At 48.5% G+C, this 21882-nt stretch overlaps 6 protein-coding genes across 6 annotated transcripts; 5 read left to right on the top strand and 1 right to left on the bottom strand.

Moving 5' to 3' along the window:
- The first annotated feature begins 2164 nt into the window (after positions 1 to 2164).
- BDW43DRAFT_196311 (putative protein kinase) lies at positions 2165 to 5190 on the top strand. The gene is made up of 4 exons (XM_032039076.1): positions 2165 to 2418; positions 2484 to 2770; positions 2887 to 4252; positions 4321 to 5190. Exons 1-4 carry the CDS (start codon positions 2367 to 2369, stop codon positions 5085 to 5087), a joined length of 2472 nt encoding a protein of 823 aa, XP_031895925.1. The 5' UTR covers positions 2165 to 2366; the 3' UTR covers positions 5088 to 5190.
- On the top strand, positions 5059 to 5692 carry BDW43DRAFT_196318 (uncharacterized protein). The gene has a single exon (XM_032039077.1). The coding sequence runs from the start codon at positions 5293 to 5295 to the stop codon at positions 5620 to 5622; it is 330 nt and encodes a 109-aa protein (XP_031895924.1). The 5' UTR covers positions 5059 to 5292; the 3' UTR covers positions 5623 to 5692.
- A 200-nt stretch (positions 5693 to 5892) lies between these two features.
- On the top strand, positions 5893 to 7506 carry BDW43DRAFT_196292 (putative mitochondrial carrier protein (Pet8)). The gene is made up of 2 exons (XM_032039075.1): positions 5893 to 6131; positions 6205 to 7506. The coding sequence occupies exons 1-2, from the start codon at positions 6075 to 6077 to the stop codon at positions 7111 to 7113; spliced, it is 966 nt and encodes a 321-aa protein (XP_031895923.1). The 5' UTR covers positions 5893 to 6074; the 3' UTR covers positions 7114 to 7506.
- A 1204-nt stretch (positions 7507 to 8710) lies between these two features.
- Positions 8711 to 12844, top strand: BDW43DRAFT_289234 (WD repeat protein). The gene is made up of 8 exons (XM_032043376.1): positions 8711 to 9032; positions 9162 to 9240; positions 9357 to 10626; positions 10700 to 10910; positions 10978 to 11957; positions 12008 to 12096; positions 12161 to 12332; positions 12386 to 12844. The coding sequence occupies exons 1-8, from the start codon at positions 8996 to 8998 to the stop codon at positions 12632 to 12634; spliced, it is 3087 nt and encodes a 1028-aa protein (XP_031895922.1). The 5' UTR covers positions 8711 to 8995; the 3' UTR covers positions 12635 to 12844.
- A 103-nt stretch (positions 12845 to 12947) lies between these two features.
- Positions 12948 to 14895, top strand: BDW43DRAFT_315257 (tRNA lysidine(34) synthetase; the record flags this gene model as incomplete). The annotated part of the gene is made up of 3 exons (XM_032048014.1): positions 12948 to 13071; positions 13131 to 13301; positions 13364 to 14895. The coding sequence occupies 3 exons, from the start codon at positions 12948 to 12950 to the stop codon at positions 14893 to 14895; spliced, it is 1827 nt and encodes a 608-aa protein (XP_031895921.1).
- Positions 14896 to 15403: 508 nt separating this feature from the next.
- On the bottom strand, positions 15404 to 20650 carry BDW43DRAFT_196220 (putative Rho guanyl nucleotide exchange factor). Its single transcript, XM_032039074.1, has 3 exons — positions 18046 to 20650; positions 16149 to 17980; positions 15404 to 16072 (listed from the first exon to the last, which is right to left on the bottom strand). Exons 1-3 carry the CDS (start codon positions 20267 to 20269, stop codon positions 15512 to 15514), a joined length of 4617 nt encoding a protein of 1538 aa, XP_031895920.1. The 5' UTR covers positions 20270 to 20650; the 3' UTR covers positions 15404 to 15511.
- Between the last annotated feature and the right edge of the window lie 1232 nt (positions 20651 to 21882).

The following is a 21882-nucleotide window of genomic DNA, read 5'->3' as shown; positions in this document are numbered from 1 at the left end:
CACAAATAGAGAGGTAAGGGATACGAAAGCGATCAAAATGGACAGATGCCAAGAGAAGCCATCAATAGTGGATCTTCGGGTCACCAAGGATACTAATACTCACCTGGTAAATAAACATATGTACAAGTAAAAACAAGTGCGAGAGGCTCTTGCTTGGTAGTTATTTGGCCTACGCAATCCCTCAATTATTGCCTCCTTGGTAACAGGCTGTTAGGAAATGGCCTTCGATGATGATCGCCTGGTACGCAGTCCGTGTTGCCATAATGAGATAAATCACAGAGCACTAGAGTTTAAATCCCCACATTCCTCACCCTTTCTCTGGTGACTTTGTGAAACGCTTTAGCCGGAAAATGGGAGTCATGGGTGGTTACCTGAAATGAATCTGGAAACCCCGTCACAAGAGTGGATAATAATCGAAGAGGCTCATGGGGAACCGCCGACGGGAGTCTGAGTCTTGAGTGGGTATCACTACTATCAACATGCATTTGCGATTAGTCTATATGATAAAATGCAGTTCAACAACGAAACCTCCCATCAATAATTTCAATGATTGAAATTGGTATAGTTTATAAGTTTTGATCCATGAAGTCTGAGTGTTATTGCGGCGATGATGATGTAGTTGACTTTGCATAGTATTTTGTTGGTAATGAGAAAACAAACATGGACCGAAGCTGCAGGGTTGCCAAGCTAACCGAGTCTGGAAACCTTCCAGATCCGTGACTAAACCCGGCATGGAATGGAATCCCTCCCAAAGCGGTCTCAAGCGCCCCACTCCGTCTAGATCGAATTGGGCTAGATGAGGTAATATGACCAGCATGGATCCAAGAAACTGGTGGCGGGAAATTGGACTTTGAGTGATAACTATCTACTAGGTTGATGGATGACTGACTGTCGAGGGTGGGAACATCTTCCATAGATAAGCGGACTCCCACGGATCTTCAAGTACGCGACCAGCCGAGTGGTTACTATGCATTAAAACTCCACGCCAGATGAAATCCAGAAACATATAGCGGGGTAGAAGGTCAGCCACCCTGGACGGTGTGTAGGGCCGGCCGATCGGGGTAGGGGTTGTGCTACAATCCTGTTCGCGGAAGAGTACCGGTATTAGTCTCCTCCCGATAACGACCAATCTGAATACTACTTGGCTCACACCAAATGACTTCAAGGCCGAGCATATTACTTGATCATTATAATAATAAATTACGATATTGGTTATTCTTAACTTAGCTATTAACAAATTACGCAAATAAAAGAACTAGAACATGGTCGAGGCACATGGGCGGAATTGACAAGTGCGTTACTTAAAGTAACAATTCAACATGTCACATGGTTGGAGATAACACTGGTAGGTTATATAATAACTTGACCATGACTTCTTTCCATGGAGAAATCCAATGTAAATGACGACTCTGTATTTACTGTCATATACCGACCTCCGCCAGATTCCGAAGCGATTGACAGTCACAAATCCAATCCTCTCGGCACGGGCGAAGAAAGTCTTCCATCCAGCTTCTGAATTATCATTACCCTGTAAAGTTTTTTTTCCTTCTTTTTTGGGGAATTTTCTTACTTTAATTTTAGATTTATTTTATTTTCCCGCTCTATTTCCGAGGACTTCCTCTTCATGACGGAAGTTCCCTGAAGACTTCCCCCCCCAAGAAACACAATTTTGAACTGTCCTCTATTCTTCTACCACTGCTGAGGGGAGAAATCAACCGATCTTAACTATCTGCTTCAAATGGTCCAGGCGTTTGGGCAAACCCACACCCCCAGCTGCGAACTAATCAACTGTGGCACTAACTAATCCTCCTCCGTCCGGCGCCGCTATTGCCGCCGGCGTCATTTTCTGGCTCCAAACCCCAAACCCGCCGCACCTGCTTTCTCTCTCTCTCTTCCTCTCTTCCCCTTCCTCGTTGGTGGACCTCTCTCCTTGACTTGACTCCGGATCCTCCGTGTATCATACTCCTCTTTGTGCTTGTTCGGTCTACATCCCTGAACAGTAAGAGGCGTAAGTACGACCCCGGCTTCTCTTTAATTGTCACCTGGTGACTCCGCCGTTTTTTGAATGGGCCCAATTTTCTTTCCGCCTACTATCGAGTGAGTAACAACGGCAACGGGACTTAACGAAAGGTTTGCTCCATCTTGCATACGAAATCCTCCGCGCATTTCCATTTCATCCCACGCGGTCTTTAGTTGCGTCCTACTACAACACCCAACCACTCTAAAACCCGAGGAGGGAAAAGGTTCAGAATTGAAAAAAAAGACCGTTCTACCACAGCCGCTTTGCTCATTTATCGCTATCATTATCCCGAGCCTATCAACAAAGCCGTGGAGGGGCATGTGTCCCGCAACGTAATCTTGGGAGTATGACGTCTGAAGCGACTGGTTTCGCCCATGCGAACAACAACATGGAATTCGGTATGTAAAACTATCCTCTCTGTAACTCTTGAATGGCATCCTAATACCATTGGTTTGGCCACTAGACTCTTTGACCACTCAGCAACCTGTCCCTGCACCAGCTGGTCAAAACACAGGACCTGCTGACCAGGAGAACAAATCCAAAGCACAACCAAGCCAAGTCCGTTTTTCTTCAACAACCGAGGAAATTGAGCCATCGGCCGCCACTGTTACCCCAGGACCTGGGTCAGTCGATAATCTAAAACAGGAAGATGAGTTGCGGTCGTTAGCGGCTAGCCTTCAAAGATCCCAATTACAAGAGACCCGGCTGGGAAGTTTCTCATATGACCCCGTGTCTTTACCATCTTCGAGGGTATGTGTCTAGGTTTTATATGGGGGCTGCATATGTCCTGCGAGGCGCCGCCCTCGCATCGGCCCGCCCGACTTGATGGAGAGAACAATAGCTGATCATTATACTGTCCCTTACAGGTTACATCCCGGGAATCGAGCGATCGCAGCGCACGAGGAGCTAATGGATCTGGTTTGCCGTCTCCCCATGCCTCCCCACCGGTGTCCATGATGCAGTCACCACCACTCACACCAGCGGCCACCCATTCGCGTGAATTCAAAACTAATGGAATGTCCTCGACGTCAAACAATACAGATCGAGGAACCGCCGAAAATTCAGCAGCAATGACACCGGAGACGTCTCCACCTACAAGCGGATCTACGAAGAGTAAAGCGCCCCAAAGCGCCCCAACTTCAAGACCTGGTTCGACCGATCATTTGTCTAAGCAGAACAATGTTTCGCAAACATCGTCTCATCCTCAGAATGGCGCAAAACATCGTGCACAGTTCTTCATTGGACCCGACGCCAGCTCCCAAGAAGAAAGTCCGCCAGCTACCCCTAGGGTTGATTACACCCCACCCGGTGCTATCACTCCGGTAGGAGAACCGGACGATCCCTATGCTCGCAGCAAGCGCCCCCCTCAACCCAAGAATCTCTCCCAGCTCGATCAGCGGTTCATCTTCGGAGGGCGTGATTTCAAGCGTCGTACGCACACGTCCTCTTTCGGTCGTCCAACCCCCCGGTCAGCTAGCGCGAGTGACCTGAAAGCAAGCGACAGGCAACGCAGTGGGTTTTTCAGCAGCAAAAAGGACTCTCGACAACAGGAACCCGAGGGTAAGCATCACGGTCACATGTCGGAACTCAAGCGATTTTTCAAAATGGGTCATCACAAGCAGAAACGTGCGGAGTCGCCCACGTCGGCCCCGAAACGATCGAGCAGGTCTTCTGGGAAGAACACGCCATATCAAATGGCACCCGATAATGTCCCGTTTGCCGATGACCATGGTCTTAATTCCAAGTACGGGAAGTTAGGAAAAGTCTTGGGATCCGGAGCCGGGGGTTCTGTTCGGTTACTGAAACGCAACAGTGACGGCGTGACCTTTGCTGTGAAGCAGTTTAGAGATCGTCATTCTTGGGAGACATTGAAGGAATACTCAAAGAAAGTAACCGCAGAGTTTTGCATTGGATCAACTTTACATCATGGCAACATTATCGAGACACTTGATATCATCCAAGAAGGGAATCATTGGTACGAAGTCATGGAATATGCTCCCTTCGACCTATTCGCGATCGTCATGACCGGCAAAATGCAGAAGGAGGAGGTTGCGTGCTCTTTCAAGCAGATCCTTAGCGGAGTGGCATACTTACACGGGATGGGCTTGGCACATCGGGATTTGAAATTGGATAATGTGGTTGTCAACGAGCACGGTATCATGAAGCTGATTGACTTCGGAAGTGCTGTTGTTTTCCGGTATCCTTTTGAGAATGATATTGTTCCCGCTTCTGGTAAGTCTAGTGGTCATCCTCCACCCTCTTGCAACAATTTGCATTCGGGCTAACAAATTCTTGTTCAGGAATTGTGGGTTCCGATCCGTATCTTGCCCCAGAGGTCTACGATGAGAAGAAATATGACCCGCGCCCAACCGATATCTGGTCTCTTGCAATTATATTCTGCTGCATGAGCTTGCGGCGATTCCCTTGGAAACAACCCCGAGTCAGCGATAACTCCTATAGACTCTTTGTCTCCACACCCACCCCAGGGACTCCGGTTCCAGACGCCGACCCGAAACGTCACCGACCGATCAAGTCCGCTCCTGACCTCTCTTCTTCCGCCCGTGAAAGCCAGTCTTCGGAATCCAAGAATGGTGTGTCCGAGCCGCCATCAGAGCCTTCCAAGAACCAGGATGCATCCAAACCCCAACTGAAATCGGAACCGCCCACCCGCGAGGAAAACCGACCTCCGGAGAGCCCCCAGGAGAAGACACCCAGTGACAATCAGAAGAATGGCAATCTTGACAATAAGCCGAGACGTACAACCAGCAAAGAGGCACCCCCGCTTCCTCCCTCAGCTCAGTCATCAGGACAACGTCAGGAAGTCATCAAGGGCCCATGGAGGCTTTTGCGGCTTTTGCCTCGTGAAAGCCGTTATATCGTCGGCCGGATGCTTAAAGTGAGCGTGAAAGAGCGAGCGACCCTTGATGATGTTTTGACCGATGAATGGGTTCGAAACATCGATGCATGTCGACAAGAGGTATCTGGGGAGTTGTACAGGGCTCCAGGCCATACACACATTCTGGAGCCCCCGTCCCCCAGCACCGCAGTGGCCAGCAAGGCCAAATAAGCTTGTGAACCTTAATACTAACTATTACTTCATGTTTGATCTTCCGATAAGAGGCCTTTACTTTCCTCTGAGTACTCGAACTGTGCTACTGTTACTGAATTTTTACCACATGCTTATTGTTCCAGGCTCGTCGCCCCTGGTGGTCTTCTGTCGCTCTTTATCCGTTTTGTACGGTCTAATATAGTCATGAGGTCTTTTTTTTTAAATGCTACCTCAGTTGTTTTTTTTTTTTTTTTTTGATTATCTTCTTCTTCTTTCCCTCGGTTGGAAAGAGGAAGCGAATGCTTCCGCTCTGTCTGCCCCCCCACTTTTCATAGGCGTTCATGGTCGGTCACTGTCTTATGAAACGGAGCTGCTCAGGCGATTCAACCTTCCCAGTATTCAAGGGCTGGCTGCTAGACCTCTATTGTTCTTTTTTACTAGTTTGCATTCTTCTCTGGCCTTGATATCTCCTATGAAGTATTATATTGTATGCATCTGGCTCGTTCTGAGGGCCATCTCCTCCGGTTTGTCCATTCATTTGACATGCCCCTAATTGTATTCGTCGAGGAAACTTAGCCAGGTAGATATTATAAATAAATGAACAAAGGAAGTGTCTGCAAGAATCCAGTCTATATCACTTAGTTTGTATATGTACATACTTCATGCATGTACTCTGACGTATGTGGTTATGTAAGCGTTAGACCCCGCGGAGATTGCGGATTTAAAGTTAAGGTGCGATTATCGGAGTTTGGTATCAATCGAAAGCTACGTTGGGAAATTCCTCTGCTGCTCGCTCAGCGAGTTTACTCACGGTCACATAATCCTTGAATTGAGACCTACAGTCCTTGTCTGTCTATATATTTCCGCAAGGAAATCATTTCTTGCATATTGAACATTCCAGCCATCATCTAATTATGGTGAATTGATGCCACGCGTCGCAATAAGGAGAAATCGTTCAAATCATTCCTTGCCAACTTCAACTTCCCCAACCGACGTTTGTCGATCATGACTCAATCACCCGAAGCTGATCCATTGGTCTCCTTATGGACGAGGTCTTTGATTGTACGCTCAGATGTTCCATGTTAAATGCTCAATTTTTTTTTAATCTTCCAACTAATCTTGTCCTCCCTTCAAGTCGGGTGCAGTGGCTGGTCTTACCGTCGACTGTTCTCTGTACCCTTTAGATACGATCAAAACTCGCCTTCAGAAAGCTAGGCACCATGCCCCCTCAGTTCCTTCTACCAATCTATCCCTAAAACAAACCATCCGGGGAATCTATGCTGGCCTTCCTTCTGTCCTCTTCGGCTCTGCACCATCAGCCGCATCCTTCTTCATCGTTTATGATGGTGTGAAGCGTGTTCTTCTCCCAGCCTCGAACTCCGAAACTTCTTCACGAACGCACATCATTCTTACACACTCTCTTGCTTCTTCAATGGGTGAGGTATCAGCTTGCGCGGTTCGCGTGCCTACGGAAGTTGTCAAGCAGAGAGCTCAAGCAGGTCTCTTTGGCGGCTCGAGCTTGCTCGCACTGAAGGATATTTTAGCGCTGCGCCACGCAGACGCTTCCCGCAGTGTAAAGGGAGGCTATGGACAGGTCGTTCGGGAGCTGTATCGGGGAGCCGGTATTACCATTGCAAGGGAAATCCCGTTCACCGTTCTGCAGTTCACCATGTGGGAATCGATGAAGGAGGCATATGCCAAGCGCATGCAGCGTGCTTCGAAATCTAGCTCCGTGGAACAGGTACCGGCGTCCACAAGTGCCATGTTTGGCAGTGTGGCTGGCGCAATTGCCGCCGGCCTTACTACCCCCCTCGACGTCATCAAGACGCGAGTCATGCTAGCTCGTCGGGGAGACGGTGCAGAAGATGGTCGCTACCGGATTAAGGATGTGGTTCAAGAGATTTCCAAGGAAGGGTTTGGGGCCTTCTGGAGAGGTATCGGGCCACGAGTAACCTGGATCGGAATTGGAGGCGCCGTGTTCCTGGGCAGCTACCAATGGGCATGGAATGCTCTTGAAAGGAAGAGCCACTTAGAAGACGAATAAAGAGACCGTATATTCTTGTGTCATTGCTTGTACGATACGCCGCCGTTTTGGGGATAGACGAGATATGCCATAATATATAGAATAATGCACTTTCATATAACCCAGTCTTTGAAACGGCAAGTCTTCAATCACGAAGAGAAACTGTCCTTGTTGAACGGACTTCATTAAGGCATGGATTCCTGTCAGTCATGGCCATAGAAATCTTACCCTGGAACAACGCTTTGACAACGGTTTTTGGTCGATCGTCAGCCCCTATCTGTTCCCCATTCTCTGGTTGATATTGACATGCCACTGACCTCACTAATCAATAATCCGTCCGACTTACTTTCACCAGCAACATATAGCTAGATTTAACCTTCCCACCTTCGACAATCCATTGCAGCCGCTCCCCATTCTCAATCCGATGGCCAACCACAAACGACTCTATGGGCAGCTTTCCCTCCGTTCCTTACCGCCTGGTCGGCATGGATGAGGACGTATCGACCTCGGCTGCGATGGAGGGTATGCACCGATGGAAATGCCCTAGCGGTGACTGGAGCGTGATGAAGTAGTAGATGGTGGTGCTTGCTGAGCGAGTAGAGTGTTCAACCTCTTGCTCCTGGGCGGTCTTGATGTCGTCCTTGTCGTCTAGATAGGTATTTCGGAATCCAGAGCGGACGGCGATCGGTTTCGCTATAGAAACCTCCCTCAGTTTGAGAAGGTACTTGGAGGCCCTGGGTTCTCATTTGGATGGTGGGTGTTTCAGTCGCAATCCCTTTGTCGCGCGGGGGTGGCTGGTAGTAGGGTTTAATCTAGGTAATTGGTATAACCATCTTGAATTATCTCTCTCTCTTTTTGGATATTGTAGAAAGACATCCCTTCAAGTATTACGTGCCAGGCGTGGAGGCTAATATGTGATGTAGTTTTGGTCAGGTGACCTCATCTATGAAGTTTATCACTAGTAAATCTCGCATTCAAGTTAATCAATTCGGTTAGCTAGTTTCTCACCAAAAGATCAACCTACCGTAGAATAAACGATGTACGCAGTACGGAGTGTCCATATACCAGTAGTAGCATGTACCTACTAATTCGGTAGGTATTCATAGTCTATGTTTTTATGTACGTATATATACATATATAGAGGATATGTTGGTTGTACTGGGCATAAAATGAGAATGACCGAGGGCTAGTTATGTATCGAACATCCTACTACTAGTAGTACGGAGTAATAAGTAGTGGTTGTCAGTTACAGCAACGAATGATATCACTGCCCGTACAGGAAGGCGGGAGTGGGACTGTTATTGTACGTACTACTCTGTACTAGTACTGAGTGTGTATATGTATGTATTGATTGTAATTGAATATGGAGACTCGAGAGATGCTACGATGTAAAAAGAAGGAATGAACTCTGTCTATATATCTGTATATATTAACCTGTTCAGGGACTTACAGACTGTATTGAGCAATCATTAATTAACCCATTTATTAATGAAACCGATTAATTTTGATTTAAATGATTGAACTGATCATGTGATGGGAGTGGTACTGTACGCAATACTACAGTACTAGTATGTATGTAGTGGTACAGAACTAAACTTAAGATAATCACTCATTCTCAGGCACACCAACTCCCTCATTTGCTCCTCCTCCTTTCACTTCTGCTGTCCTCTTTTTTGTTTGTTTCCCCTCTTCAGTTGTATGTTCTTGTTATCTTTTTCTTTTCTTCCTTAGTCGTGTGAATTTCTTGAGTTACTTTTGATTCCCCAACTTCTCTATCAGAGGGATGCGCGCTCTCTTTATTCTCTCTCTGCATAAGTGATCGACCGCCCACTTGGTGTAACCTCCACACTGCGCGCCGTCTCCTCCGCACTTCCTCAACTCTCTCCGGAGGACCTCACGCTACATGGCCCGGAAACTAAGTCACCAGAGGATCACTTATGGTATGTGATTTCTGGGAATCTATTCAGTTCTATTGATCCCATTCTCGCGGTGGGGTTTTTTTGGTTGCTCTGTCTTAACTCGTCTCCCCCATAGATCCTCCACTAACAATTTCTTTTCGCTCTCCTCAGTGCTCCCTCTGCCCGATGTCCCCGGCGGTCATCGCTTAGGGGTAAACGGCCTGGAAATCGACCCAGACAACTCCATCCTGTGAGCACCCTCCTACACTTCGACCTCGGGGTTTTTCTTGTCGGTGCGACGCGAATAATCGCCTCCTCATCGTCTCCAGTGTCGCTGTCAACTCATCTCTGACCATTCTCTGATAGGTATTCCGCTGGTCGCGATGGTGTCATCTGCTCATGGGATCTAAATTTATCGCTCAATTCATCAGCATCTCCGACCTTAGGCGCTTCGAAACCGGCACCCACGACGTTCCGAAGTCAAGTCCAGGCGCACAGCCACTGGATCAACGACATTGTTTTAACCAAGAATTACTCCGCCTTAGTCTCTGCATCCTCCGATACTACTGTGCGACTGTGGCGACCGCACTCCGAATGTACGGAAGTCCCGGACCCGATCGGAAAACATACGGATTATGTGAAAGCTTTGGCTACACCGGGGAGTCATTCTCCTTGGGTTGCGTCTGGAGGTCTGGATCATAAGGTCTCCCTATGGGATTTGAATGGCGGTGGTGAGATATTAAACATTGATGCCTGCGGGGGAGATAGCTCTGCCAAAGGTTCTGTGTATGCTTTAGGGGCCGTGTCTTCCGTCATCGCCAGCGGTGGCCCAGAAAGTGTAGTCAGATTGTGGGATCCAAAATCCGGGAAGTTGATCACCAAATTTGTTGGACATACAGATAATATCCGGGACATCCTGGTGAATCGTGATGGGGACACAATCATGACAGCATCGTCTGACCAAACAGTCAAGATCTGGTCGCTTACCGCAGGAAGATGTATGCACACATTAACCATGCACAATGACAGTGTCTGGTCGCTTTATTCGAATCATCCCCAGCTATCTGTGTTTTATTCTAGCGACCGGTCTGGCTTAGTGGCCAAGACTGACACACGATATTCACCAGATATTGAGCAGGGACTCTGCGTCGCAACATTACAAGAACACGACGGAGTGGTCAATGTCGTAGCAGCGGGAGACTACATATGGACTGCGACTCCAAAATCGAGTATTAACCGTTGGAATGACGTCGACACCACTGCGGATATCGAGTCTCCATCATCGAGGGAGCGAGAAGGCACTTCAGGTGCTGAGACTCCTGCCCTGGAGAAAGCATCGGCGGCAAATAAACAACCAAAGAAAATCCCGTATGAGTCGGTTCTCCTGCTCTCGAGCACCTCGACTTTTCCCAAAACAAGGGTCCCAGAAAGCGCCCGGCCACACTCCACTGCAAATCCACAGTCACCGTCAGCCGAGATCGAGGACGAATTGGGGCTTACGCTTCCCGTCCATACGCTTCCAGATGAGACAATTGAGGGTCAACATGGCTTAATCAAATATTTCTTTTTGAATGACAGAAAGCGTACATTAACGCAAGATTCTGCTGGTGAAGTGGTTCTCTGGGACCTCTTAAAGGTATGTCTTGTCGATAGTAGCAACCTGGACGGTGAATTTCTGGTAAAATGTCTCTTTGACTAACGGCCCATAGTGTATACCGCTTCAGTCATACGGCAAGCGTCATATAGATGATGTTGCGTCCGAGGTCAACACGACTGAGAGTATTGCGAATTGGTGCACAATTGATATCCGAACTGGAAGACTATCCGTGATACTAGAACCAGGTCGCTGCTTCGATGCCGAGGTCTACGCCGATGAGCTGGACTTGCCAGATTATTCACAAATTCGCGATGACCAAAGGAGTACGTCCAATTTTATTCCCCTTGCCCTCAGCCCGTAGTTTGGCCCCCACTAATGACTATATTATAGTCAATCTGGGCAAATGGATCTTGCGCTGGCTCTTTGCTCCTTTAATAGAGGAAGAATTGAAACGCGACTCTGAATATCGCACCGCTGCCATAGCAAAGGCTGAGGAGCTCGCAAAGCTGAGCATGTCAAATACCTCCGCACCCATGGATATACCGTTGGTAGATGGTTCGAGAAATTTTGCTACGTCTTTCGACCCATCTATATCATCTTTGCGTCTCGGGTATGAATCTATGGGTAGCTCCTCGACCCCAGGGTTTGGGATAGGGCTCGCCAACAGCCCCGGATCTCTAGCGACACCATTGCTTAACCCGAATGTCGGTAATAATAGCCACCTTGGCACATCACCCGGAGAATTCACTGACTATCTCACGTCTCAACCAACCCATGATATGACTAGGAGCTCGCTGTCGGACAGGTCGAGTGACTATCTCTCATCACCTAGAAACCATGGCCTACCTCCGTTAGATACCGATAAAGCATTGCCTACACCGGGGGAGTCAACACCAACAGCTCTTCCACTATCCCCGATGGAGCCCGATAAAGAGGAGCGGAAGAAAGGCAGTTCCTTGTTTGGGAAGAAGTTTCGGATGGACTTCCCGAAGAAACTCGGGCGGACTTCAACAGAAGTCAAGCCTCAGATTCAAGAGGAGAAAGTGGAGGAGTCCGACAAATCTTCCACGAAGGAAGAGAAGGTGTTTGAAAACAACATGAGTGGTTTCATCGAACGCGTCCGCCATGAATACGATGAAAATCTCTCTGCACACCCAGAGCAAGAGCTGACGCCAGCCTTTGCCCCGAGCCCGGAGAGCGAAACCCCGGTATTAGATATACCGGACCGTGTTTCAGTGCTGATTCAGGAGGAAACCGGAGAAACGGCTGTAGCCTCGGACCTCTACAGAGGCAGTATCGACAGTATCAGAGACGAGGTTGATAAGCTAGAGAAATCAATTCCTCTGTGGCTTGCTGATCTGCTACTTAAGGTTAGTCATCCCTCCACTGCGTGCCATATCGCGTCTAACCTGCTCTACAGAACCAAGTACCTTTGAAAGAACCTGTCAAGATTGCTTTCACGTTGAAACCGTATGATGATCTTCTGCCACCTGTCGTCAAACCAGAGGTGTATGTAGATAATAAATCTAATGAGCTAACCGCATCGAAGGCAGTGAGCTAACTTGTCGCGTAGGAATGCTACAAACGGCAACGCAACCAATAATCGCCTGAATGCAAACCGCATGCTGCGAGCAAAGAAAATCCTTGCGTACGTGGCGGAGCGAATCGATCCGCCACACCCCGACGAGCCCGAAGAAGACGCTCTGAAGCCGGAAGAGTACTTGGAATTGTACTGTCACAACATGGTACGTTAGGTTAATATTCGATGTAGATGATGCGATCACTAACCCTGAAATAGCTGATACCCCCCAATATGACTCTGGCGACAATTAGGACTCATATTTGGCGCTCATCTGGTGATATGCTTCTCTGTTATAAAGCTAACGGGAAGAAGGAGATCCGAATGCCTGGCTCTAACCTAGAGGATGATAAAGGCAACCAGAATACACTTCCACCTGCCGAAGGAGAAGGGGGGAGTGCACCGCCAGCGAGTATCCATTCACAGACCCCGTCTGGGTCTGCCTCTGTGTCTATTCATAATCCTTGATTTGAGTGGAGCACTCTATATCTTAATTCTGTGTGATATTATTTCTATGTACAGTGTTGGACATAGCGCAGATCCGAACATGACCATAAAGGCTTGTACTGTACGTATATACATAGCGAACCCGGCACGAGAGCAGCGTATGCGAAAGTAGATCCTCGTTATCGTAGTTAGGGTGTATAAATATAAATATTGAATCTCGGGAGCGAAGCGGATCTAATGCCAAGACCCAAAATACTGATGACTTCCTCCGCAACCACTTTTCCTTAACAACTAACATCTTCCCCCCCCCCCACGAGAAGGAATAAGTAGATCTATGGCCACATCCTCACTACTGCGTTCCCTAGGTACACAAGCAATAAGTGTCTCACAGTCCTTAGAATCCTTCCAACGAATATGGCTCGGTTCCCGATTGTCACGACCCTTCCCACGTCGATTGGGTAAGTTGCTATCACGAGGGTAATACTAGTCTGTAGAGTATCCTACTAACTCTGAATAGGTCTAGCCATCAGCGGTGGTGCAGACTCCATGGCTTTAGCATACTTGAGCAAGCAATGGGAAAAGAGTGAACCCGATGAGATATCCGTTACAGCGCTCGTGGTCGACCACAAAGCGAGAGAAGAGAGTACTCGCGAGGCTCAGATGGTCTCCCAATGGTTAAAAGACATCGGTATATATAGCCCTGTATACCCCCAAGTAGTCAATACAGGCAAATACTAACTAGGAATCAAGGTATAAAGTCTGAAGTCCTCGAGCTCACTTGGCCTGAAGCTACTAAAGTGACTGCTTTCGAGACACACGCTCGCAGACTTCGTTTCCAAGCCCTTGGCAAAGCATGTCGAGAGCTCCAGATTGAGGCCCTACTAATGGGCCACCACCAAGATGACACCGTCGAGACGACCATCTGGAGGCTCTGTACCGGAGCCAAAGGCGCCGGATTAGCTGGTATCCCCCAGGTGACGCGAATCCCAGAGTGTCACGGTCTCTACGGTGTCTCCGAGAGCGGGTCATCATACACCATCCCATCCAAACAGCAACCCCAGCGTCATACCACTATATCAACTGGAGGAATTCTCATCTGCCGCCCACTCCTCTCCTACCCCAAAACCCGACTCCTAGCCACCTGCCACGAAAACAACATCCCCTACGTCTCCGATCCAACCAACTTTGACCCAACTCTAACCCCCCGCAACGCAATCCGCAGCCTCCTTTCCAACAACCAGCTCCCCAAAGCCCTCCAACCCCCTTCCATCCTCTCCCTCGTCAAATCAAGCCAATCCCTCCTCACAACGAGCACAACCCTCTCAAACACCCTCCTCCAAACCTGCAAACTCACCCACCTCAACCTCCCCTCCGGCTCCCTAATCCTCCACTTCCCAAAAACCCCAACCCCCCTCCTCACCTCGTCCAAAAACCCCCACGAAAGAACCCACCAACTACAATGCCTAACCCTCCGCCGCATAACAGACCTCATCTCCCCATTCCCAGAAAACCACTTCCCACTCCGCAGTTTCGAGAGCTTCACCCACCTTGTCTTCCCAAGCGATACCCAAGTACCCCACACCCAAAAGAAACCCTTTACCCTAGGCGGGGTGCTATTTCAACCGCTCCAACAGCAAAAATCAAAAGACAATGCAGCAACAAAAGAAGCACAAGAGAAGAGCCCCGATGATAAGGATATTGACGGGAATGCATGGCTTTTATCCCGCCAACCCTTCATGCGCAACCGGTTACCAACGCTTCGGGTCGAGGTGCCTTTTTCGGACACTTCGGTGAAGTACACGTCCTGGAATTTGTGGGATAATCGATTCTGGGTTCGTTTGGCTATTGTTCCAGGACAAGGGTCTTCGGGTGGGACGATGGATGGAGATGTTGGTGGAGTTGAGAAGGTTCCGAAAGGGGGGGAGGGAGTGTCTCTTTTTATCCGTCCGCTTCAGCCGTCTGATTTGCAAGTTATTCGACGGGTTGTGGATGAACGGGGAGGGAATCCTGGGAGGAAGAAGACAGATCCAGCTTTGGTTGCGTTGATGGAAAGGCTTGCGCGGGATGCTCCGGGACAAACTCGGTTTACGCTTCCTTTGGTGGTGGTTGAGAAGGGTCCTTGTGGACTTGAGTATGACTTACCGGTGGCGTTGCCGACGTTGGATCTGTGGATTCCTGAGATGTGGGAGTGTTTGCAGATTTCGAGGTTGTGGAAATTACAGTGGGAGTGGATGTATAAGATGATTGACAACGAGCCGTTGGAATTGATGGGCTGGTTGTAAGCTATTGAAGCTATACTACATTAGAGAAAGGAGAGTGAAATATGACATAGTAAAGGTGATAAGACAAGAGGAATACAAGTAGAAGTCAAAGTATGAAAGGAATGAAGGAAGAGAAAATGATTAAGAAAAACTCCTGTGGCTACGCTATCTCAGTGCAAGGTGACCAAAAGAAGACATCGAATACATGAAAAGAGCCAAGAAGATTTGCATCGGCTTCCAAGGAAGAGAGAAAGAGAGTGTGTATCAACAAAGAGTAAGAAAGTGTTATAGGAAAGAATGGAAAAAGAAAGAGACCATCCTGACACTCAAAAACCAAATAGCCATACAGAGCAGTCATACCTCTTTCTTGACATATTCAAAGACTGCGTTGACGCCGTGGACCAACAATTTTCAAGGATAAACAAGTGAAGGAGAAAAGGGAATGTCTGTCTTTCAGTGATATGCGTGTAACTCGTGTTCAATCAATTCAATCCGATGATTTTCGGAGAAGAGCAGGTAAGAGGTCAGAGAGAGAGAAAAGAAAAAGTATACACCCAAGGCAGATGCTGGGAAACCGGTAGCCACTATACACATATGGCTTGAATCTCGCAATCATTTGCCCTGATTGTTATTGTCGTTATTCGCTCGCCTTTAACAAAGCTACTGCAGCTTGTTGAGCTCTTAGACCCCCAACCTCTCGCTTTAGTCGGAAGTTCTCCTTTTTCAATCGCCCAATCTCTTCTAATGCTGAAGAAAGTTGGGATTTAAGCGCATCTTCAGCATCTCCTGCCCGCACATCTTTCGCAACCTTGCTCAGCTCAGAATTGAATCGGTCGTAAAGGGCTTCATTCTCGGCACTGGCTTCACGATATAGCTCGTCAAGCTTCTTGGCTCGTTTTTCACTAACCACGAGAGATGACTCTAAATCCTTCTCTATCGCAGATGTCCGACTGCCGAACTCCGAAGTTAGCATATCAAACCGCATCTCGAGGTGGCGAACACGCGAGGCGAGGGCCGTATTGCTTGCGGGTGAGTACGGTTCGTCTAGGTGTTCGGAATTTTGTCTTGCATGTTTGGTCTGCTGGGGTGATGCAATCTTCAACGCTCGTAATTCCTCCCCAATTAGAAATAGTTCGTCCTTTAGTCCTAGCTGTGCGACGTTCTGTGCTTTCTTCTCGTTCTGAAGACGATCCCGGAGCTGTTATCAAGGCTTAATTTAGCAACGAACCTCGGAGACGAAACAAACAAAGAATAAAGAAAAGCTGCCAACGTACCTTCTGTGGGCTTTGCATCCGCAGCTTTTGCGGTTTCTGTATAGAAGCTCCGTTAACAGGAAGTGATCGCTCCTTCAGTCCAGGAGCCCTTGATGAGGGCACACTGGTTGCTCGGGACCTTCGTTTGGAGTCTTGTGTGGGTGATACTGAGGCATCCCCTTTCTTTCGCAAAGACGTTCCGCGTTCAGCCTGTGGCAACTTTGGGTCAATATTTTCTTTTCGGCTGGGAGTGGAGGGTCGCGTTGGTGATCGTCGGCTAGGTGAAATCATCCGAGTAGGCGAGCCGGTCTTTGTGGGAGAAGTGCTCCGTTGTGTAGACCCTGAGCCGTGGCTAGCCTGTGGCTGAGTTTGTTCTGTTGGCGTCACTACATCAGAGTAAGACCCTGGCGTAGTTGGCCTCTGTTCCTGTCCCGGAGATACAGCCGAAGTGTCTGTTGATGCTGTGTCCGGCCTTAGGTCCGACAAAGAGCTTCGCCTCTTTCTGCGAACTTTCACAACTCCATTGGTTGGCATACCTCTGATAGAGGATACTGATGATGTCTCATCCTGGGAGCTTCCTGGTCGTCGAATATGCTCTTGTGATATAGACGCCCCGGGCCGGTCGCGCGAACCAGGTCGTAGGAGATGGCCCAAGCTAGTGTCAATGTCTATCGATTTGGAACGTAGTAAAGAGCCCCTCGGAGTGCCCGGTTCTGAATCGCCAGAGCCTTTGCTTTTGCTCAGGGTTCTTAAAATCGACGTGACTTTGCTCTCCCCCTCAGTTCGTTGATTTTCTCGGTGCAGACTGAAGCCAAAACGCTTTCGGAAGGAGGATGCGTTGGAGCTTATCGAACCCATGGTTTGCGAGACGGGTTTACTTTGATCGCAGTTTAGAATCCCTTCCAAAGATGCCCCTCCAGGAACGAACTCATCGAAAAGATTATCAAAATCGTCGACTAATCGATCAAGGAGGGAAATGTGCTGCATTGGATCTCCTTCGGCTGTTAGGATCTCTGCAAAAGCGGCCGTCAGAGCGCCTCGATCACCGTCGTTTCCGGAAGCATCAAGTAATTCTGCGAGTAATCGCACTAGGGAGGCTAGAGCGCGACGGTTCTGGGGACTCGTCTCCGCAATAAATTTCCGGAAGTTCTCTTCAAATTCGCGCGGATACATAGTGTCAAACTGGCTTTGCAGTGACTTCAGTGATAATGAATCCAGCACTGGACCCATTTGCTCCTGCCATGCGTTTACCATGAATGTTTCAAAGGCTACAAAAAGCGTGTCGACCGGTACTTCGGCAGCTGCTTGGATTCTTCCGGGATCTTCTAAGAGGATGTTGTATAGCTCGTTGACTGCTGCCCGATCAATATTGTCTCGTCCGCGAAGTGTCCGCCCAACAATGTTCCCACTGCGGGATTGTAACGCCAGAACGTATGCGGCAAAGCTCTGTTCCAAGACGCTAAATGGACTTTCTGAGCCCTTGGACGACATGGTTCCTACAACAGATATCTTGATTGGGGAGTCATCTTTCTTGTCGTCTTTGCCCGGGAAAGCCGAAGGCAGGGTATTGGAACGTGAGACACTGGCTCGTGGGGGAGGCATCTTTGGAAACTCGCCTAACAGAGTTGCAGAACTTGGTGCCTTGGCGCCTGGGGTGCTCTCTCGTGATTGATTCCCGCCCAGAAGACTAGAGAGTAGTTTCGAGGGCGATGGAGGGCGAAAGGTACGAGGAACCTTGAGTTGAGCTATGAGATGACCAGAAAGGTACCGAAGTATGTCAAAATTGGATTGCACAATCGACTCGGTCATCGTCCGGTTTTGAGTGCCATGCAACGGCAAAAGCAAGTTCAGGACTACAACCGTCAGCAAAATGGGGATGTTCGCACGAATGTGGTTTTCTTCATTGTTGTATACTTACGGCGTTTGGAGATCACGGGAACAAAGCTATCCGCTGTAACAATATCTGAAGAAGTGATGCCAACTACAGAGTCTATGTCCACTCGATATTGTTCTTCACTCGACAAAGATACGGACACAATAACTTCCAAATCTGGACTGTTCGCCAGCTTGCTGCGAATAGGCTTTGGGATGTCGAACTCGACCCTTATTTTCGATAGACCGGCTCGATTCACGGCAGCACTTGGTTCCTCCTCGAAAACACACGCCAAGATGCCGATGTTCCCAACAGTTCCCGTGGGACTCCGAAGAGTCCATTTTCCATTCTCCCGCTCACCTTCGGAAAACCTGCCCTCAATCTTTGCCTTCACTATTTCTTCGATGACACGACTGGCCCGACCCTCATACATTGAAGCCGGCTCCAAAGCAAGAAGATCTACGGTTGTGTTCTGATTGGGCCGCGACTTCACTGATGTAGGTGAAAGGAATAAGATCCGTCCGCATGCGGATTGCATGCAACGCACAGTGTGGAGATCGTAGACTTGCACAACACGAATATCGGTTGAAGGCAAAGAGTTACCCGGGCCATTGGCAGCTGACGCAGCGTTGTCTAGCTCGGCTAACAGACCGCGCGCGGTTGTCTTGCTACCTGGAATTTTCGATAGCAGCACTAGGCAGTTCTTGTAAATCAACATAATGCCGGCGTTAGGGTCGGATGTCGGGTTGTCCAGCTGATATGGTGGTGACAACTCGTAGAAATCTACAGCTGTGATCAACCGGCCGGTGGGTAAGATGGTTGAGGGCCAGCCATCTACTAACTCCTTTAGCCGGCGGAAGCTTTGATCATGGTTTGTCGATGAAGGATCGTCTAGCGAACATATATCCTTGATAATGTCTCGCGCTTTCAAAAATGGTCGGACAGCGGGGTGTATCAAAGGAAGGCTGCTTGTCATCGTGTCAATCAAGAGACTGTAACGGGGTAAACGTTGTACAGGCTCCATCAGCAGCGACCGCAGCAATTGCTCTCCAGTGTCATGCACACGCCTCGAGAAGCTGGACTGTTTGTCCCTCATGAACGAGTTAAGTGTCTGGGTAAAGCCGGTATGGGCACGCATATAGTCGGCATAAGGCTCGGAAAACCGGGGGAACCACTCAATCAGTGCGTGCGCAAATGTGACCGCCCCAACTGCATCTCCTTCTTCTCTCATTGGGTGTCGTTGTGAGACGGATGACTGGAGTTCCGTATCCACTGTGATGTCTTCAATGGCCTCCTTTTCCGTTTCTTCGAGGACCTGACGGATCACCTCTAAGAAACCCATATTAACGTCGAGGATCTCGTTGAGGCATGGTGGAAATAGAGTGGCCAGCGCCGCCTCGTCGGGGCTAGTACTAGATGGCGCTCGTCCTTGGGCCTTCATCCGATATTCCTCCGCCACATGGCGCACAAGAGTATAGAGCTTATTGACATATCTCTCCTCCGTGTCCACAAATTCGCACATCTTCAGGCGAAAATCTTGTTTTTGGCTTTTCGTGAACACCTTCGACTTGCTCACATTCGTGGGCTGAGATGGTGCTCTTTTGAGTCGCGACGTCGGCAAGAACATCGGCGCTCCCAAGCCTCGGATGAGGGAAGTATATTGCCCGTATTGGAGATCCGGATTATCCTCGAAATCAGCGTTGTCATCCAGATCGTCGTCGCCGGGTCGCTGAGGCGGCTGGATAGTCCCCGCCGGAAGCATTACATCAATATCCACCCATGGCACTTTACGTTCTTGAAAAGCTCCCCGGATGTCGCGAATTATATCCGATGGATGCTCTACCCTCGCCATCCGATTTGCCAGATCTGCCGCATGCATCTCGTCAAACATTTTAGGGATATTCCCACCTGCTTTCCCCGCACGGGCTATGGCTTGCAGACATTCCTTGGCGGGTTCCGACAGCTCTGCAAAATACTTCAACATACTGACGGCAAGACCCCGACACACTTCATCGCCTTGTTTCTCGCGGGGTAGATGATTGACTGCAGCGTATAATGGCGCGGCGGGTGAGATAGTAATTCGTGGGTAACTCTGGAAGCCCGCAGGGGTCAAGATATGCGCCTGGATGCGCGAGCTGCTGACGGTGGCATTTGCAGTTGCAACGGGGCCGTAGAAGACGAAGATGGACGACAGGTATGGATCGGAAGCCTGGTAGAGAGTCAGTCGCTCTAACGGCAGGTCCGATGGGGCGTTAGTGACGGTCGCCATGGTGGGCGTCAAGGAAGCCGAGATCGTGCGCAACGAGTATTGGGCAAGTACGAGGCAGAAGTGAAGGTCGAAATGAATTAAACCAATCAATTAAGAAAAGTGAGTCAGCAACGAGAGTCCGCGATTTACAAAAGATAAATCACTAAAGCAAAAGACCAAAGCGATTCCAAAGAATGACACCAAATTAGTGAGAGTTGTACCCAGTCCCAGCGGTCTAGAGAGAGAAAAAGCGACGCAGGGCAGGAGACATAATAATCAAGTCGCAAAGGAAATCACAGTAGCGAACGATGGTCCTCATGCAGTCCACAGAGGGAGTGAAGGATTGCCCTCCATGGGAAGCCGAGGGAGATGATAATCGCAAGACGCGTTTCTTCGCTGGCGCAACCCACACGGGCTCATGAGACCGGAGGGGTTGTTTATGTGGGCGGGAATTATTGTGGTCGTTGGAGAGACAAGTGTAAGAAAGGCTGCAGGTGATTCGTGCACATTGAACGTTAGCGACAGAGATCGTATGTAGACTAGATTGGGGAGGGGGGATGGAAAATCGATGAGGGGAGGGGAAAGTAAGTGGTCGCTGAATTGACTGGCTAGTCGGGGGCGACGGGGAGGAGCGTGCAACTGAAGTGGGTTCTTCTGCGCGCGGGGGAGTTTTTTCCTGAGCCAGTGCTGCTAATAATAATCCTCATAACAATCACTCATTTCCACTTACCAAGAAAAGTAAACAGATGGGGTCTTTTTTCTTTTTCCTGGCTGTTGACAGGAGAGAATAGTAAAAAAAAAAAAAAACAAAGGGATAGGAGCAATTATTACTATCACTACCAACAAATGATAAATTCAAATTAATGAGAAGACAGAGAGAAAAGAGAGACTAGTTGCTTTCCCCTCATCGATAAACAACCATCACCCTCGAACACGTGTTGATAGTTACCCAGCCAAGCGATTAATCTTCCGAGTAAGAGAAAAGAAAGAACTAAAAGATTAAAAGAGAGACAATTCAAAGAAAAGAACAATAATATGCAAGGGGAGGAAATGAGAGAAAGAGAAGGCAAAAAAAGAAGTAGATAGGAATTGAGGCCCAATGCTAAGCTTGAAGATCGGAAATTGTTTACTTTTGGGCAGTGGAGAACTTTTAAGGTGAAGCTCTAGATCTAATCCAGTTTAACCCTTCCTTTTCTTCACCGCCTGTGCTTCAACCATGGATTAAAAGAGGATCTCCCCACCAGAACAAGTATCAAATATCAAGTACCTTTTTCAATACAGGTTGATAATACCTAACATCTAACTACGCATTAAATCTAACTAACATGAATACTACCTACTTAGATATAACGCTCAAGTAAGGGTCTTCAAAAGTATTACTGAAATTATGTTAGATATTCTACCCTTTCGCTCTTTCTTCTCCTTGCATCATATCCCCGTGATGGGGACTGGCGGAGGTTACTCCAGCGACTATCTCGCGATCAGATCATATAAATTGAGATATATCAACTCCTTATTGTATTTGATAGTAGCTAGTATCCAGGTCATAGTAAGTATACTTGACTATGGTAGATTAGTTGTAAAGTAAGCATTTACCATTACCATGGGTTTCGTATTGGATCGGTACTTTACTT

This window comes from Aspergillus alliaceus, assembly GCF_009176365.1.
Source record: "Aspergillus alliaceus strain CBS 536.65 unplaced genomic scaffold BDW43scaffold_56, whole genome shotgun sequence".
NCBI classification, from domain to species: domain Eukaryota; kingdom Fungi; phylum Ascomycota; class Eurotiomycetes; order Eurotiales; family Aspergillaceae; genus Aspergillus; species Aspergillus alliaceus.
Note: the sequence above shows the minus strand (reverse complement) of the source record. Positions and strands in the feature narration are given on the sequence as shown.